The sequence below is a fragment of the Aspergillus japonicus genome (assembly GCF_003184785.1).
Source record: "Aspergillus japonicus CBS 114.51 unplaced genomic scaffold BO86scaffold_65, whole genome shotgun sequence".
NCBI lineage: Eukaryota > Fungi > Ascomycota > Eurotiomycetes > Eurotiales > Aspergillaceae > Aspergillus > Aspergillus japonicus.
The window spans coordinates 91916-106690 of record NW_020291702.1 but is presented as its reverse complement, the minus strand read 5'-3'; the positions used below and the strand labels follow the sequence as shown (position 1 = coordinate 106690).

The 14775-nt window shown below is 48.4% G+C and overlaps 3 protein-coding genes across 3 annotated transcripts; 1 reads left to right on the top strand and 2 right to left on the bottom strand.

The window, feature by feature from the left end:
• Window positions 1-3014: 3014 nt before the first annotated feature.
• Window positions 3015-3641, top strand: BO86DRAFT_403233 (uncharacterized protein; the record flags this gene model as incomplete). Its single annotated transcript, XM_025673920.1, has 2 exons — window positions 3015-3349; window positions 3419-3641. 2 exons carry the CDS (start codon window positions 3015-3017, stop codon window positions 3639-3641), a joined length of 558 nt encoding a protein of 185 aa, XP_025523835.1.
• Window positions 3642-4270: 629 nt separating this feature from the next.
• BO86DRAFT_421991 (putative serine/threonine protein kinase) lies at window positions 4271-7086 on the bottom strand (the record flags this gene model as incomplete). Its single annotated transcript, XM_025675312.1, has 4 exons — window positions 4271-6136; window positions 6186-6355; window positions 6414-6528; window positions 6646-7086. 4 exons carry the CDS (start codon window positions 7084-7086, stop codon window positions 4271-4273), a joined length of 2592 nt encoding a protein of 863 aa, XP_025523834.1.
• A 3050-nt stretch (window positions 7087-10136) lies between these two features.
• BO86DRAFT_421990 (aminotransferase-like domain-containing protein) lies at window positions 10137-12073 on the bottom strand (the record flags this gene model as incomplete). Its single annotated transcript, XM_025675311.1, has 7 exons — window positions 10137-10391; window positions 10443-11267; window positions 11333-11409; window positions 11475-11685; window positions 11757-11788; window positions 11839-11875; window positions 11930-12073. The coding sequence occupies 7 exons, from the start codon at window positions 12071-12073 to the stop codon at window positions 10137-10139; spliced, it is 1581 nt and encodes a 526-aa protein (XP_025523833.1).
• Window positions 12074-14775: the final 2702 nt, after the last annotated feature.

Here is a 14775-nt window from a genome sequence, read left to right as displayed (position 1 = left end):
ACCTTTTGTTAAAAAAAAAGATTAAAATTAAAATAGAACTATCTATACCTTTAAAAATTAAGAAGAAATTGTTTAAAAAATTCTTTATACAACCAGAAACTACAGATTTAAAGACTATAGAATTTTAAAAATTTTAGTACTATTAGATAAGTAATATATAAAAATACTTACTTTCTGCCTTACCCTTACCATCTTATTATATAAAGTAGAAATATATATTAAAGGCAAAGGATAAGAATAGGGCAGCAGAATATAAAATTTTATTTAATTTATAAGTATATATATTTAAAAAATAATACTTAGTTTTTTATACAGTATAGTTTTTTATATACTTAAATCTTTTTTATATTATAATTTTTAGTAGGCTTTTTCTAGACTTTTCTTTTTTTTTTTTTTTTTTTTTTTTTTTTATAATAATTACTACTACTACTATTACTAACCGCCCCCCCCCCTCCAAAATATCTTTATATATATTAAAAAGTAAAAAAATAATAGCTAAGCTTAATTTTCTAATTTTTATTTTATTTTAGATAAAAAAAAATAATAAAAATTAATAAAAATAGTGCTAACTAATATTATATAAGTAATAGAAATAATAATAATAATAATAATAATATTTTCTATTTTATTTTATACTGTACTACCCGCCCCCCCCCCCAACTATACTTTTTTTAGAATATATATACCTCTAAATCTGTAGAGATACTAGGACTAGTTGTATACTAGACTTCTAGAGGACTACAATCCAGTAATTTTTTATAGTAATTTAAAAATATTTATTTTATATATCTATACTAGTATAGAAAAGACCTTACTTATTTTATATAAAATATATAATATTAAGTTTTAATACAGCTAGATCTAAGCTTATTAGATTATTTTATATTAGCTGTTTTATATTAATACTCTGCTAATCTAGTTTTTAGAAAATTATCTGTTTAAGGCTTATACTAGCTGCTGTATTAGTAATACCAGTATTTTTTTAGAATACTACTACTTATCTAGTATATTTAATAAAGTATATACTAATTATAAATAGCTGAATATAAAATTTTATTACTTTATTTAAAATTTAGTATAGGGGGCTATATAACCAGCTAATTCCTCTACTTCTATTATTAAAAGGGGATTACCTGCTCTAAAAGCCTGTATAAATCTAATTTTACTAGGATTTAAAAAAAAGAAGAAGAAAAAGAAAAAAAAAAAAATTATTTTAATTCCTATCTGCCGGCCCTCTTCTATAAAAAAAAAGATATTAAAAAGATCCCTGTAATTACTATTCCGGATAAAATTATTAAAATTAATTAAAATATATTTAATTTTTAGTTATTTTTATATATTTCAGCTGTATAAAATACCTGTATACAGTACCCTGGATAAGACTTACACCTTTTTATAGTACTTAGAACTAGTAGCTGCAAGATAAAGCTAAGTAAGTTAAAAAGCTTTATATATATATAAATACTTGCTTAAATAGCCTATCTAGGAGATAAATTAATTCTACCGGTAAAACACCAAGTAAAAACTCATTTGCCCGATGGCCGCAATCGTCTGCCGTACCCCGTCCACAATTCTGCACTTACTGGCAGAAGGATAGCTTAATTCGAGGTATCTTTGGTGGTAAGTGAACCCTGGTTGGGACAAGCGCGGCTACAGGGCTGGAACTTAGTATTTCTTGATCAATGATGCAACAAGAGCCACCACCTAGATCTTTGACAGCGCTTCCTGCCCATACGGAAAGGGATTATCTAGATCTTTTGCAGCCTTGCTTATCAAAGATTCTGCATCAATTCCTTTCGTCGGATTTCGCGCCGATTAAGCCACCATGATTCATAATACCAGTTGAGCCAACCACAGCGACAAATCGACGATTTAAGAATGGGCTCGCCGCCGCACAAATCGCACCCTGCTTCCTACATAAGGCGGACTCTACAAAGCTTGTCTGTCAGTGGATTCGCGAAGCAGGGAGACAGGAAGCCGCTGTTGTCGGATTTCCTGAGACGATCATACCCGGCTACCCTGCTTGGCTTGGCCACGTTTCCATAGACACAGTCGTGGTCACGTGAAGAAAAGTGAAGTCGGGGACTAAAGAACAACAAAAAGAATTTGTAGAAGCCCCTTCTTTTTATATCAAGGATGAAGAAAACTTAGCATTCTGTAGCTCACTCTTTCTCACCCCCACTCACGCCGGAAGGTGATATTCTCACCAAATTCTCACCGAATTCTCACCCATCTCACCTATGCTCACCCATAATTTAGCGCCTGTCACCCATAAAACAGCAACACGCTCGGGGCTCATTGATCTTCTGGCCACGTTTATCAGTGTGGCTTGAGGACGGCTGAGCGGAGGGGAAACCCTATCTTCCACACCCTGTGGTCGTATGTGCTTGAGGATGATGCGGCAGGGTCTATAGTGTCTGGCTTAGTAAGTAGCAGCAGTAAAGGCGATATCTGTATCAGCCCTGTCTCCTCTGCTGATGTAGATCTTTAAACTTGTGTTTAGCAGAAAGCTACTAGATACAATCAACCCTTGCGAAGGCTTTCTGGATGCTAGAAATAGGAATAGATGAAGATATCCCCGTAAGCATCTGATGGGAGGAAACCATCACAGCCTCCTTGAGACAGCTTCTTGGAGCCTTATCATTGACATGCTACGTGTGAGCTGCGAACCTGAGACTGGGCCTTTTACCTTTTACAGCAATGAAGAAGCGGCCAGATGGCGTCGTATATTCGCATCGTGCATCGTTATAACTCCAGAGATGATTCTTCGAGTTACCGAATCCAGCAAGCCTGACCTGGTGGCACCGGGAGAGATGAGTCGGCCCACGGCGTCTCGAGCGTCACAACCAGAAAGCACATTTGGAAAGAGCGAGAACAAAGTTTGGCAATGGAATTCGCGATGGCTCAAAAAAAAAAAAAAAAAGAAACGATGATTATCAAGGAGCGAAAGACCCCCCAACCGCGACTTCCTCGAAGCTGAAGTGGTGGATGAGGATCTGAAGAATTATTCGACCATGTCCTTTGGATATGGGGTCGCTATCTGCATGCAGCCACGCCATCTATCCGCAGCCTTGAAGGTGACTATGGTGGACATGGACGTCGCAGGATCGTTGCGGCAGAACAACCTTCACCTGTCAGCAACCGTGGGAAATCCCAGGCCAGCTCCGCCGTGTGCCGGTATGGCAAACATGGGTGAGCTGGAGAAGATTGAACCCGCTCCTTCTGATGGGGTCAACCCGGCCGAGCAAGATTGTCTGGGAGGGCCTGAAAGGAGAGGCGACAGTAGCATTCACTGTTATCGTTGTTGGGGGGCGACCATGATGGCCAACGTCCAGCCCATTGCGCTAATGTAACCCTCATGTAACCACCTGCTTTTCCGCTTACTTGTAGACGCCTTTGCTCCAAAGGTCCAGAACAGGAAGTATTGGCGATTGAATGTGAAGAGCGAGATCGAGGGCTCGAAAATCAAGGACTATAAAGATCTTGGCGACTTGGACGCTGTGGCCAAGATCAAGGAGTTGGAGCGTACGACCGGGAGATGGATCGCCGAGCAGCAGAATATCTTTAATGCCTGTAGTGAGGCTCTTGCAGCAACCCTAAGGGAAAAAGCGCCTAATGTTACTGCTGGTTACTACTACTGATTTCTCTTTTTTTTTTTTTGCTCGGCTCGGGAAACCCAGTTCGAGTCCCCGTTATCGCAGGGGCATCATCATCCACACACCCGACACAGAAAGATGGCCCTATGGTTTCGAAATAAAGCCACATCTTTGATACAAATGGGTTTGACTGCATCGATTTCCTGCAAATACTCTAGTCCAGAATAATCAAGATATCTCTCTCTCTCTCTCATCAAGTCGGATCAACAAGGTCTTATCTATGATCTTAGTGCTATGCAGCCTCTCTACCGAGATCAGGATCCTACACTCACACTATCAATACCAGCAAGGAATAGGATATCACGTGTGAATTGCATTCTCTCTATAAGTACAGGTACAGGCACCGCAAATGCAAAATGCAAGATCATTCTTTCGTGAAAATCATGAGTTTTCCATCATTCTCAGTCCGTCGCGTCGCGTCAAATCCATGCATGAGCCAGCATACTTGGACTTTTGGCATACGGTTCCAAAAAGAACGGGTTTTCTCCAATGCACCACCTGTTGATTTTATTTTTGTAACTTCAAATACGGAAATAAATGGAAAAAAGATTCGATATTGGTTTTGCGGGGTTGTGTCTCGTTGTGTTTCGAGGTCCCCTTCTGCATGATGTCCCTCACTCGGAATGCTCTGGGGTAGAGCCCTTGTCAGAATTGACATCCGCCTCAGGCCCCACCGTGGTCTGGGAGATTGCGCGTCCGGTGGCGTTGAGAGCAAGCAGGAAGCCGTCGAGCATCCGGTCCAACTCCTCTTTGATGGCGTGCTCACCGACACCCTCCGTCAGGGCATCAAGGCGGGGGAGCGGAACGTCCGGGAAACGAACGGGATCGGTGTCTTCGGTGGACACGATGGGAAGGTTGCGTCTGGCGGTGGGGAGAGGCTCGGAGGTGGGGGAGTCGGTGGCAGAGGGGAAGGGGGCCAGCTCGAGGTCTTTGACGGGGATGGCGGTGGGGAATGGCTCGGAGTGCGAGTGCTGCTGCTCGGAACTGTTGTGCCAGGCAGAAGCCGATTCTTCTTCATCAGGCCCAGGTCCATCAAGGACATTCGTTTCTTCGTCTTCGTCGAATGACATTGTAGGGAAGTCCGACTCGTCAAAAGTCTTTGGCGCAGCAGCCGCTGGCACGCTAGGCGGGGTGGAGGGACGGTCGAAGCGGAATGGATCGTAATCGGTTTCGGAGCTCGCAGACACGTTGGAATCGATGGATCGCGAGGTGGAAGGCCGTGAGTCACCAGGCTCGCCGATGCTCGAGCGTCGAATGGTGTCCGAGGTCTGCAGACTCATGATCGGCGCTTTCAGAGTGTTGTTGCGACTCACGTCGGCATCGCTTTCGTGGCTCATGGATTCATTGTCGGCGGGAGCAGTCATCACTGGGAATGTCCACTCCATTGTAGCGCGCTTCTCTGAGGTGTCTAGCTCAGCTGGCTTCGGCGCCTGCGCGGGCTCGGGCTCGGGCTCGGGCTCGGGCTCCTCCTCAGTCGCAGGCTGCATGAAGACAGGGAACTTCCAATCCATGGTAGGAGGTCGTGGGCCGGTTGATGGCTGGAATGGCACATCATCCGCGTCACGGGTGCTGCTTACGCCGCTACTCGAAGATCGAGAGCGACCATCGGTGGAGTTGCGCTGTTGACGACCGCTGGATCTATTGGCGCGAATAGTATCGGCGTCTGCGAGCTGGAAGGGCTGTGCAGATGAAGCTCCAGCCGCATAATGCGACGAGTCAAAGGATCCGATGTCGATGTCGATGAATGTAGAGGTGACGGAAGAGCGATCGGTGTCTGTGCGCAAGGGGAGGTCGGATGCGGGGGCTTTAGGTTCAATAGGGACGAAGTCGTTCTTTGTTTCGTAAGTGTAGCTTGGCTTTTCTTCATTGAAAAGGCCTTCCATCGCTTCAGCACCTCGACGAACCCGCTCATCGAAGTTCGCCTTATCTTCAACTGTCATTTCCTGATCGGTTGTTTCATCAGGGATGTCTGGCATGGATTGAGGTTTCGTGGTCGGGCTTATTTCTGCCTCTAATTCAGCGATAGAGGCCGCCAGCTGATCGAGGTCGATGACAGAGAAGCGACGCTCAAAGCCATCAGTGGTACTGAAATTCCAGTCCTCCTCACTAGGCTCGGTATCCGGCATCTCTGCAGCCGCGGCACCGCCAGGATGGAACAGGGAGATGCGTTGTCCACCCCGCTGAGACCACTGATAGTACATGCGGACAAGCTCACTTAGGGACGAAGTAGGGTGGCTTTCCTCGGTATCAGTAATGTAGGAGTGGTTCAGAATGTCTGCCATCGCAGGTCGAGAGACGGGGTTCGATTCCAGCGCAAAGGACACGAGACTCTTCAGGCCGTCGCTGTATTTCGAATTGTCTAGTTTGGGGGTGCTACGGTTCAGTTGCCTCCCGATCTGCATGCGTTCTCGGAGGTTCGAATTGGGAGGATTGCCCGTAGCGATTTCGAAAATCGTGCATCCGTACGCCCAGACATCGATCTAGATCGGTCAACAACGATACTGTCTATGCGGAACACGTGTCACTTACCTCACTTCCGTACTGATGAGCTTCACCGCGGGTCGAGAACATCTCGGGTGGCATCCAATGAGGGGTTCCGATCCAGGTCGAGCGTTTGTCCAACTGAGACTGAAGGACGCCGGCAACACCAAAGTCGCAGATCTGGAGTTTCCCTTCTTCGTGGATCAGGACGTTTGCGGCTAGAGGAGGAGTGTTAGTAGTGTCTCGGAAGGAGGTTTGATCCTAGTGATCTCATACCTTTGATGTCTCGATGAATGATGCCCGCATTGTGGATGGCACGGAGACCAGCAGCCAGTTCACGTGCAATAGGGATAATGAATTTTTCTTCCAAGCGATCGTTGGTGGCTCGCATCTAAGAGAAAAATTGTCACTGATTAGTTTGCAACCAATAATAGGATATATGGAAGAGAGACGAGACGAAGTGATGATGGCAGAGCATCAGACCGAGTAAGAACTGACAGAAACTTACCAGGGTCCTAACACTGCCACCAGGGCAATATTCGCAAACCAGCCACAGCTGCGAGTGAATGGAGATCGCCTCGATGAGTTCGTTAATGTTCTTCGCGCCAGAGTCTTTGACCTGCTTCATCACTTTCGCCTCACGGATGAAATCGTTGATTGACTCGTCTCGAAAGTCCCGCAGAGATTTGTAGTCGATGGAGTCGATGTCCAAGACCTTGATCGCGACGAGCTTGCGGGAGGGAAGCTGGTGACCTTTGTAAACTCGACCATATGAACCTTTGCCGATCAACTCTTCGAACTCGTAAGCAGGAACATCAGATTTTGCTCTGCGGCACATCTCTTGGACTGCAGAGCTCTGCTCGCGAGCGAGCTTTATAGCTTCAGCTTTGTGCTTGGTGATAGCCGCCATGGCGGGGTCGAGAAGACGAGAGACACGCGGTGGATCCATTTTGTCGAGGGGGGACTGGGGCGCGGGAGTGTCGTTTCTATTCTTTGGGGTGATTCGGAGCGGTGCTGGGGCAAGAGACTCGTCAAATGAAGATGCGTCACCAGATGTGTCAAGTCTGCTCTCTGAGATAGGGTGCGGAGTAGAAGTAGAATGAGGGGTTTTCGGCGGTGTGGAAGTAGATTGAGAGACTGAACTTGACAAGATGGAGGTGAGCGAGATAATGTGATCAGACGACGGACTCCTTGGTGGTGTTGGAGCACGTTCGATGGGTGCCTGAGGTTTCGGGCAGTGTGGGTCTCCTGCTGGCCGAACGATCTCAGGACAGAGCAAGCACCGAATCGCAGGCCCACCGCTAGAGTCACGGGAATGCGATTTACTTGGTGTCTGACTTGTGCTTCCGGATGTGCTTTGCCCGGAGAACAGTGGATCATTCGACAACAAGTACTCTTCTGCCGACGTCAAATGCTCTTCTTCGATAGTGACGCCGTCACCTTGGCTTTTCCTCGAATGGATGTGGAGAAACTTCCTAAGAGATGGTCGCTTCGGGGCACTGTTTTCGGGAGGATAATCGTCTGCGGGCTGGAAGTCCTGGGTCGAGATCGCCTGCGCTTCTTGAATTCGTAATTTGGCGTCTCCAAGTGCAAGGCGCTCAATGAGTGGAAGTTTCTTGGAGTTTTTTGATGGCTTATCCTTCCGTGAGACGCCAGTCTGCTCTCCAGAGCTGGACTTCCGATGGCTGCGAGTCCCTGTACTTACAGACCCCGTCGAACTCTTCGAGGCCTTTGAGTCCTTCGAACCTTTTTGCTTTTTGTGGAACCACTTGAAAGGCCTCGAGGCTTTCTGTTCCTCGTCTTCGGTGGGCGGATCTAGTGGCGGAGTCTGGTTGACCGCGTAAGGTTTTGGGTCCCTGGTCCCGTCAGGTTAGTATTGAAGTCTAGCTATGATCAAATAGTCGATAGCGACTGAACGTACTTTTCACCCTCTGAGTCTGAACTGGACTCGCTTAGTAGAACTGCAATTTCGTTAGTTGACCACCACAGGCTAGTTTGCGATGGAAGACTGACAGCTAGTCTCAGACTCTGAGTTCTCCCCTGCGTTCTTTTCCTGGCTTTCGTGCCTTCCCTGATATCGTCCAACAGGAGGCTGCTGAACCTCTATTGGAAGTTCTAGCGCGAGATCGGGCGACGCTCTATAGATAGGCAGAGAGTGTTAGCACGCCTTCAACGAAATGACGAACGATGACTGCAAACCCGTAGATGCCTCTACGTCGCTCTGAGACCCTGGACCCAGCCATGATCAATCCACGATGCCGGTAGATGAAGGATGGAGGGTTTGGTTCAAGAGAACAGAGAAGCAGAACGGACAGGTAGGGTGGGATGGATTCATCAAGTGATGTAGATGAACGATGATGATTCCCAAGGATGGACTTGACATATGGAGAGGTTGATGACAGAGGAGGGTTTGATGGCCGAGAGAGAGGGTGGAAGAAGAGAGGGTGGAAGAAGATGAGAAGGAAGTAGGCTCATAGGAAGTCGAGCCAGGAGGGATATAAAATCCATCCTGGAAGTCACACACCTTGTAGCTTAGTCAATTGACTGATCCAGAGGCAGTTGTATCGCCTGTCGGTGGTGTATGTGCCCGGTCGTCAAATCTCCAACACCAGCACGACGAAGTCTTTTAGTGTAGCGACACGAATTCAAGCTCCACGCCCAAGTCTCAGCCGATTTTATCGGCAGAAAGAATGTACACTATGTTCATGTTAGTCCCTATCCATATCAATATTTCAAATTGCAATTGAGGGTTGACAGAACGGTCTGTAAACATGTAGGTACTCACCGTCGTCGATACTCCTTTTGTGTTGATAGATGCCTGTATATCGGCGGCTGCCACGCGTGATATGTGAAGACGGGAGCGCTAGTCCCAAAGGCGTTAGCGTGGTTTCAAAGTGAGAAAGTCCGCTCCGGCCCAGATGTCAACAGTGAATAAATGCACTGGAACAACAGCCTGCTGATCGATATCCCCAGCTTTCGCCAGTGAGGGGCTGGATAGAAACAGGTAGAAGGTTCAAATAGATTCGATCAGATCGAAGAATCACCAAGAGCTGAAAGTAAGTAGGAAGCAAGGGCCTCTCAAAGCACACCGTAGGGGTTTGTGCTGAGTTCGGCACACTGTGCAGTGATATGCTGATCTATAGCCAGTTAGTTCTGCATTCCGAACCTACGGCATAAGAAGCAACACATCGCAACATCCTGCAACTGAAGACGAGCTATAGATTATTCATCTATGATAAAGTAACCTTACAGACTCAAATCCCAGCTGAGGAGCTTGCTGGCATGGGGTTGTATAGTTCACGTGATGAATATGAACACAGCAATAACAGGGTGCTTGAATTGTGCTTGACCTAGGTCAAGGAAATCCCGACATGACAGATCGAATAGAGCGTATAGAGTATATGCTCTTCCACAGGAGGCTCGGGTCGAACTCACCAACAAGTAGCTCCTTAGCAAACCAATCCAGCTGGCTGACAAAGGGGCAAGGATAACGAGTCCAAGATTAAGCCTAAAGATGACAGGAAAACAGGCGAGGAAAAGAAAACACTAGGGGTATCAGAGCTGTAAGACTCAGTCTAGGATTATAAATCGTCAAAGTAGCTCGCCATTATCTCACCATGGACCGGATTTCCGACATGTAACGCGTTATCAGGGTTGAGCAACGTTCGATTAAAGTTCCTAATCAATCGTTCTACTTGTGGATCAGGGGCGGAAAAATGTTTTTACGCGGTTATGCTTCCTGCTCGGGCTACGAATTCAGATCCAGACCGACCACATCGTGCTGCAGTCAGCACATACAAATAATAGTCATGAAGTGATGGTCAATTGCATTTAAAATGTCCGTCTAGCTCTAACTTGGAAATTATTAGGAAGCCAAGGTCGTAAATAATGGCACGTCAAGTGCCCAGAGCACCCGAGTACCTTCCCCCAGTCGCCTACATGCTAAACCTCTTTTCATATGTACTTATCCAACCAGGGTATCAAAAAGAAGTTACGCATCTATAGACCAAATTGCACCCGTAGGGCGTTGCCGAAACGTCGGATGGCTTCATCAATGTTCTCGAAACTGGCGGCAGCGAAGGTTGCACGGAAGAACATCTTACCCCCGCCAACTTCAGTGGCCGTGAACCAGCTACCCCTGGAGACAAGGACCTCGTTGTCGACAGCAGCGAGGAAGATCTCTTCTTCGATCTGGTTACGGGTCTTGCCTGCCGCAAGGCCGGGATGCTTTTGCCAATCAATGCCAATCCAGTGCTAGAATACAAGTCAGTTTGAAATCCACTCGTAGGATATCTGAGAACTTACAAACATGCCCGCTGCGGGTGCGACCCAGCTAGCAATTTCCTGTGGGAGGTGCTTCTCACAAGCAACTACCAAGGCATCCCTGCGACCGGTATATTGCATACGAAGGTTGATCAGCCAGTCAAGGTACCCAGCATGGCCCCAATGCTCGTCCAAAAGCTTGAAGAGGAGAATCTGCGAGATACCGCTCGGGTTCTGGGCAGTAGTCTCACTGTGACGAATGTAGCGCTCGATGAACTGCTCCGGGGCAACCAGCCATCCGGCACGCGAGCCAGGAGTAAGGACCTTGGAGAAGGATTCAATCCGGCAAACGCGGCCATCCGTATCCAAGCTCAGATATGAAGGGACAAGCGACTTGATGAACTCAGCGTGATTGGCCGGGGGCGGTGCGGGCGTGCCGTCGGCGCCGGTGTAAGGCTGCATCTGCAGGAAGTAGTATGGCTCGTCTTCCACAATGAAGATGTCATGCTTCTGAGCGACCTCGTACACAGCCTTGCGTCGGTCAGCCCACTGGGTTGCACCTGTGGGGTTTTGTCCCGTTGGGATAGTATAGAGTACGCGAGGCTTGCGGCCACCGCGAGTCGCCTCATCCCAGTTGCTGAGAGTCTCGTCAAGTGCCTCGGGTAGAAGACCCTGTTCGTCCATCTTGATCCCGACTACCTTGAGGCCGAGAGGAAGCGCAGTTTCCTTGGCACTGGAGAAAGTGTATTCTTCCATCATGATGTAGTCACCTCTGTTGCACAGAATGCGGAGAATAGCATCCCAGGCGAAGGTACCGCCAGGCGTCAGACAGCATTGCCAATCGGAGTAGGGGGGGTTGTGAATAAGCTAGTCGCCAAGAATCAGTCGTTAACCAAGCTTCTTGCTGTGTGGTTGGCCTGTCAGCGACATACCTCTGTGTGTTCCGTGACAAACCGCAGCAATTGCGGGGATCCCGTGGCCTGGCCGTAGTTAAGCGCAACTTCCAAGTCTGTTGAAAACAGTCTCAGCCGTTGAATAAGCTTCTCGAGAGGGAGATGGTCGTTTAATACTCACCGTATAAACTTGTTCCGTCACGCGTGTCTCCCTTCTTTGCAGTCAAAAGGGCGCCGGATTTGCTACGTTCTTCGGGAGAGAAGCCAGGAGGGGTCGGAACCTTCACGGAGAGTTCATCGAAGGGGAAATATTCCGGAGAGGGGAGCCCGCCGCCAAGGGAGATCAGGCCTGGATTCTTGAGATACTGCGCCGCACCCTTCAATGTTGAGGTCTAGAGACATTCAACGAGTACATATTAGCTTTCGAAGTGAGCAACCAGGCCATGGGGTTTGACGGACGAACCTTCCGAGCCTTTGCCTCGATGGAGAAAATATCTGGGAACAAATCAGGATTAAGTCCTAGGAACATAGTGGCTGGTACTAACCATCCCAGCGTTTGGCCTGTGGCTTGGTGTAGCAGTGCTGATAAGAGGTTAGTTTCGTGCGCCATCGGCATAACCCAAGAAACAGACGTACTGCGCTCTTGAAGAGGTCGCTATGGGTCGCAGGCGCAACACCCAAGGGAATCTTTGCGCTCTTCGCTCTGAGTGCCGGGATGGCGTCGACTGTCAATGGTCCGGCAGCGGAAGCCGAGCTCGAGTCAACGGCCGCGGGGCTCATGGTCGAATTAGTAGCTGGAAAGGATAGGCTGTAACTGATTTGTACTGTTGTAAGTTTCGCACTTTGTGTCAGAAAAGTGCAGAAAGAATAGAGTGACGGGAAAGAGATGTTGCAACACCGGAAGATGAGTGGGAAAGAAGAGAGAATAAAGGGAAGGGAAGGAAATCGAGTCACACTCCGACGACTGCCCGTCCGCTTTTTGCTCCGCTTTAGAAAAGCTCGGGCGGACCGGTTCCGCCGGCAAGCGTCGCGCACTGCAACGGCGATTTGTCCACGATAGCAATCTGCGCTGCAGGACTACCTGGATAGATACAGCAGCTTCCCCTGGCAATTGTGATTGGCGAGTGAGTGTGATATCTGAGGAGCAAGTGGATCAATTGCATTGACTCTGGGAGGCATGGTAAAATCATTCTGTCGAATTGCGAATGCTGTCATCAGTAAGGCGTGGCGGGGTACTGTTGTATGTACTGTATGTAATCCAAATACCATGCTGCGATGATCGAGTTATTTCCGATAGTGACGGATTTGATGCTTTTCCCCGCATCTGCAGAAACCTGGGGTAAACACGAATCATTGCATCATGTGCGATCCCTTCAACAGGACCCTGCGAATCTGGATCTCCCAGCAGGGATCTCCCAAGGGTAGAGCGTGACGACAATTGGAGGGGGAATTTGAGAAGTGGTGATGGTGCATATCGGCGGTATGACAGCCCCACGCCTAGATAAGGCTATCGCCGGCATCGGAGCGAGGCTTATCGGAGATCCGATCAGCCATGGTTCAGTGCAGTGCCGTGCCCATGGTATCATATTGCTGCCAAATGAGTCAAATGAGGAACTATAACCGAGAACCTTCAATGCACAGTAGCCATGTTGCGCAAATATGACAATATGATCTTGTTTGTCATAGAAAACTTCGTGTATGCATGTATGAGCAATGCGCGATATTGGAGCGATCGGGCCTGGCGACATTTTATGAGGATCCAGCGGACTATCTGCGGCTTGCGGACCTCTATAAGGTTAGAGGCAGAGGGAGAATGCATGACTTGAAGGAATTATGACAACTGGTGGTCGTGGTGTACTGGGATGGGAAGTGGCAGAAGAAAATACTATAGATACCTAATTTGCATAACGAGCAACGCGCCCTGTACCCTCGGGTCTTTGAGACCCTCATCAAGCACCTCAATAAGCAGCTCTTTCTATACAAGGCAAAGCACCGCGTTTCGAGCAACTACTCGATTTCATATTGATTCAAACCTGCAGCCTTACTCTTTAGCTGGAGAGCCTTTTATCACCTTCAGTATCCAGACCAGAACATCAACAAATTAGCATCGAGCTGGGAGTCGGTTATAGTACAACAAATATATCAGAATGTCAATACGATCATTAGCTAGGGCATCTGAAGCCATGGCTATATACAGTGTTATGTTTTAATTATATCTATTCTCTAGAAAGTCCTAATTAATGTCCTGATTCTAGTAGAGGTAAGGCTGACCAAGCACAATACTCTGATATTGATTGAGAACATATACTCGAAAGGTGCGCTTTGAGCATTCTGAAATGATACCAATCGGGAGGATATTTCATGATAGATGATGCGCAAAGCATTAACAAGACCGGGGACGCGGTCTGTGAGACAATGTTGCGTGCGGAGCGTGCGGAGTGCAGCCCCAACTCCGCATAACATCCATGGCAACTTCCCCTCCTTCTACCCCCTCAGGACAGGACTTACCCTCTCTCGAAAGCCACATCAGTCAACCCAGCATAAGACAAGCATCACATCGCGCTCACCATCACATGCATTCTTCGCCTCAATGCCCATCCATCTTCTCAGAAATGCACTAAAGTTCGACCCCGCAAGATGAAAGGCCTGGGAAGACTCGACCGAAAGTCGACATTGAATCTGGAACCATCAGACCCCTCTCCTTCCAAGCCAGAAGCTCAACTCCGAGCTCTTCGAGCCGCAATGCTGGAGAATGGAATTGAGGGCCGGCCTTTTTCGTCATGGGCCATCATGTCAAGTCTACCATGGTTAAATCCCCAAATCGATCTATATAATGACCCTTGAAGCATGCATAGACTCGAGAAACTCAAGACATCAGTGTCTCCCGAACACATCGACGTTTCCAACTTTGTTCAATATTCCCACAACGGAAAACACCAGCATTCTGTCCTTCATCAATCTCCTCCGCAAGTCCTCCAAGCCTCCCACCAAAATGCGCGGAAAGGTCACCATCGAGGAAGCCTTCGAGATCCCCTCCGAGGCGGATCAGAGCCGCGACCAGGCGGCGATCTACGTGGCGCCGGACGACCTGGAGCGGTACCTGCGGCAGATCAAGTCGATCACGGGCGAGCGGCTGAAGATCTCGGAGGACAACGGGATTGGGTACACGGTGCTGTCGCTGACGGTGCCGGGGATCCAGGGGATCCGGGAGCGGGAGAAGGCGGAGTCGCACGCGCGCGAGGTCAACAACTACATCGCGGACAAGATCAAGGACCACCGCGACCGGCTGGGCGCGTTCGCGGCGCTGTCGATGCACGACCCGGCGCAGGCGGGCAAGGAGCTGCGGCGCTGCGTCAAGGAGCTGGGCTTCCACGGCGCCCTGCTGAACGACGTGCAGCACACCAACCAGCGCGGCCGCTGCCTGTACTACGACCAGCCCGAGTATGACGAGTTCTGGCGCGTGGCCGTCGAGCTCGACGTGC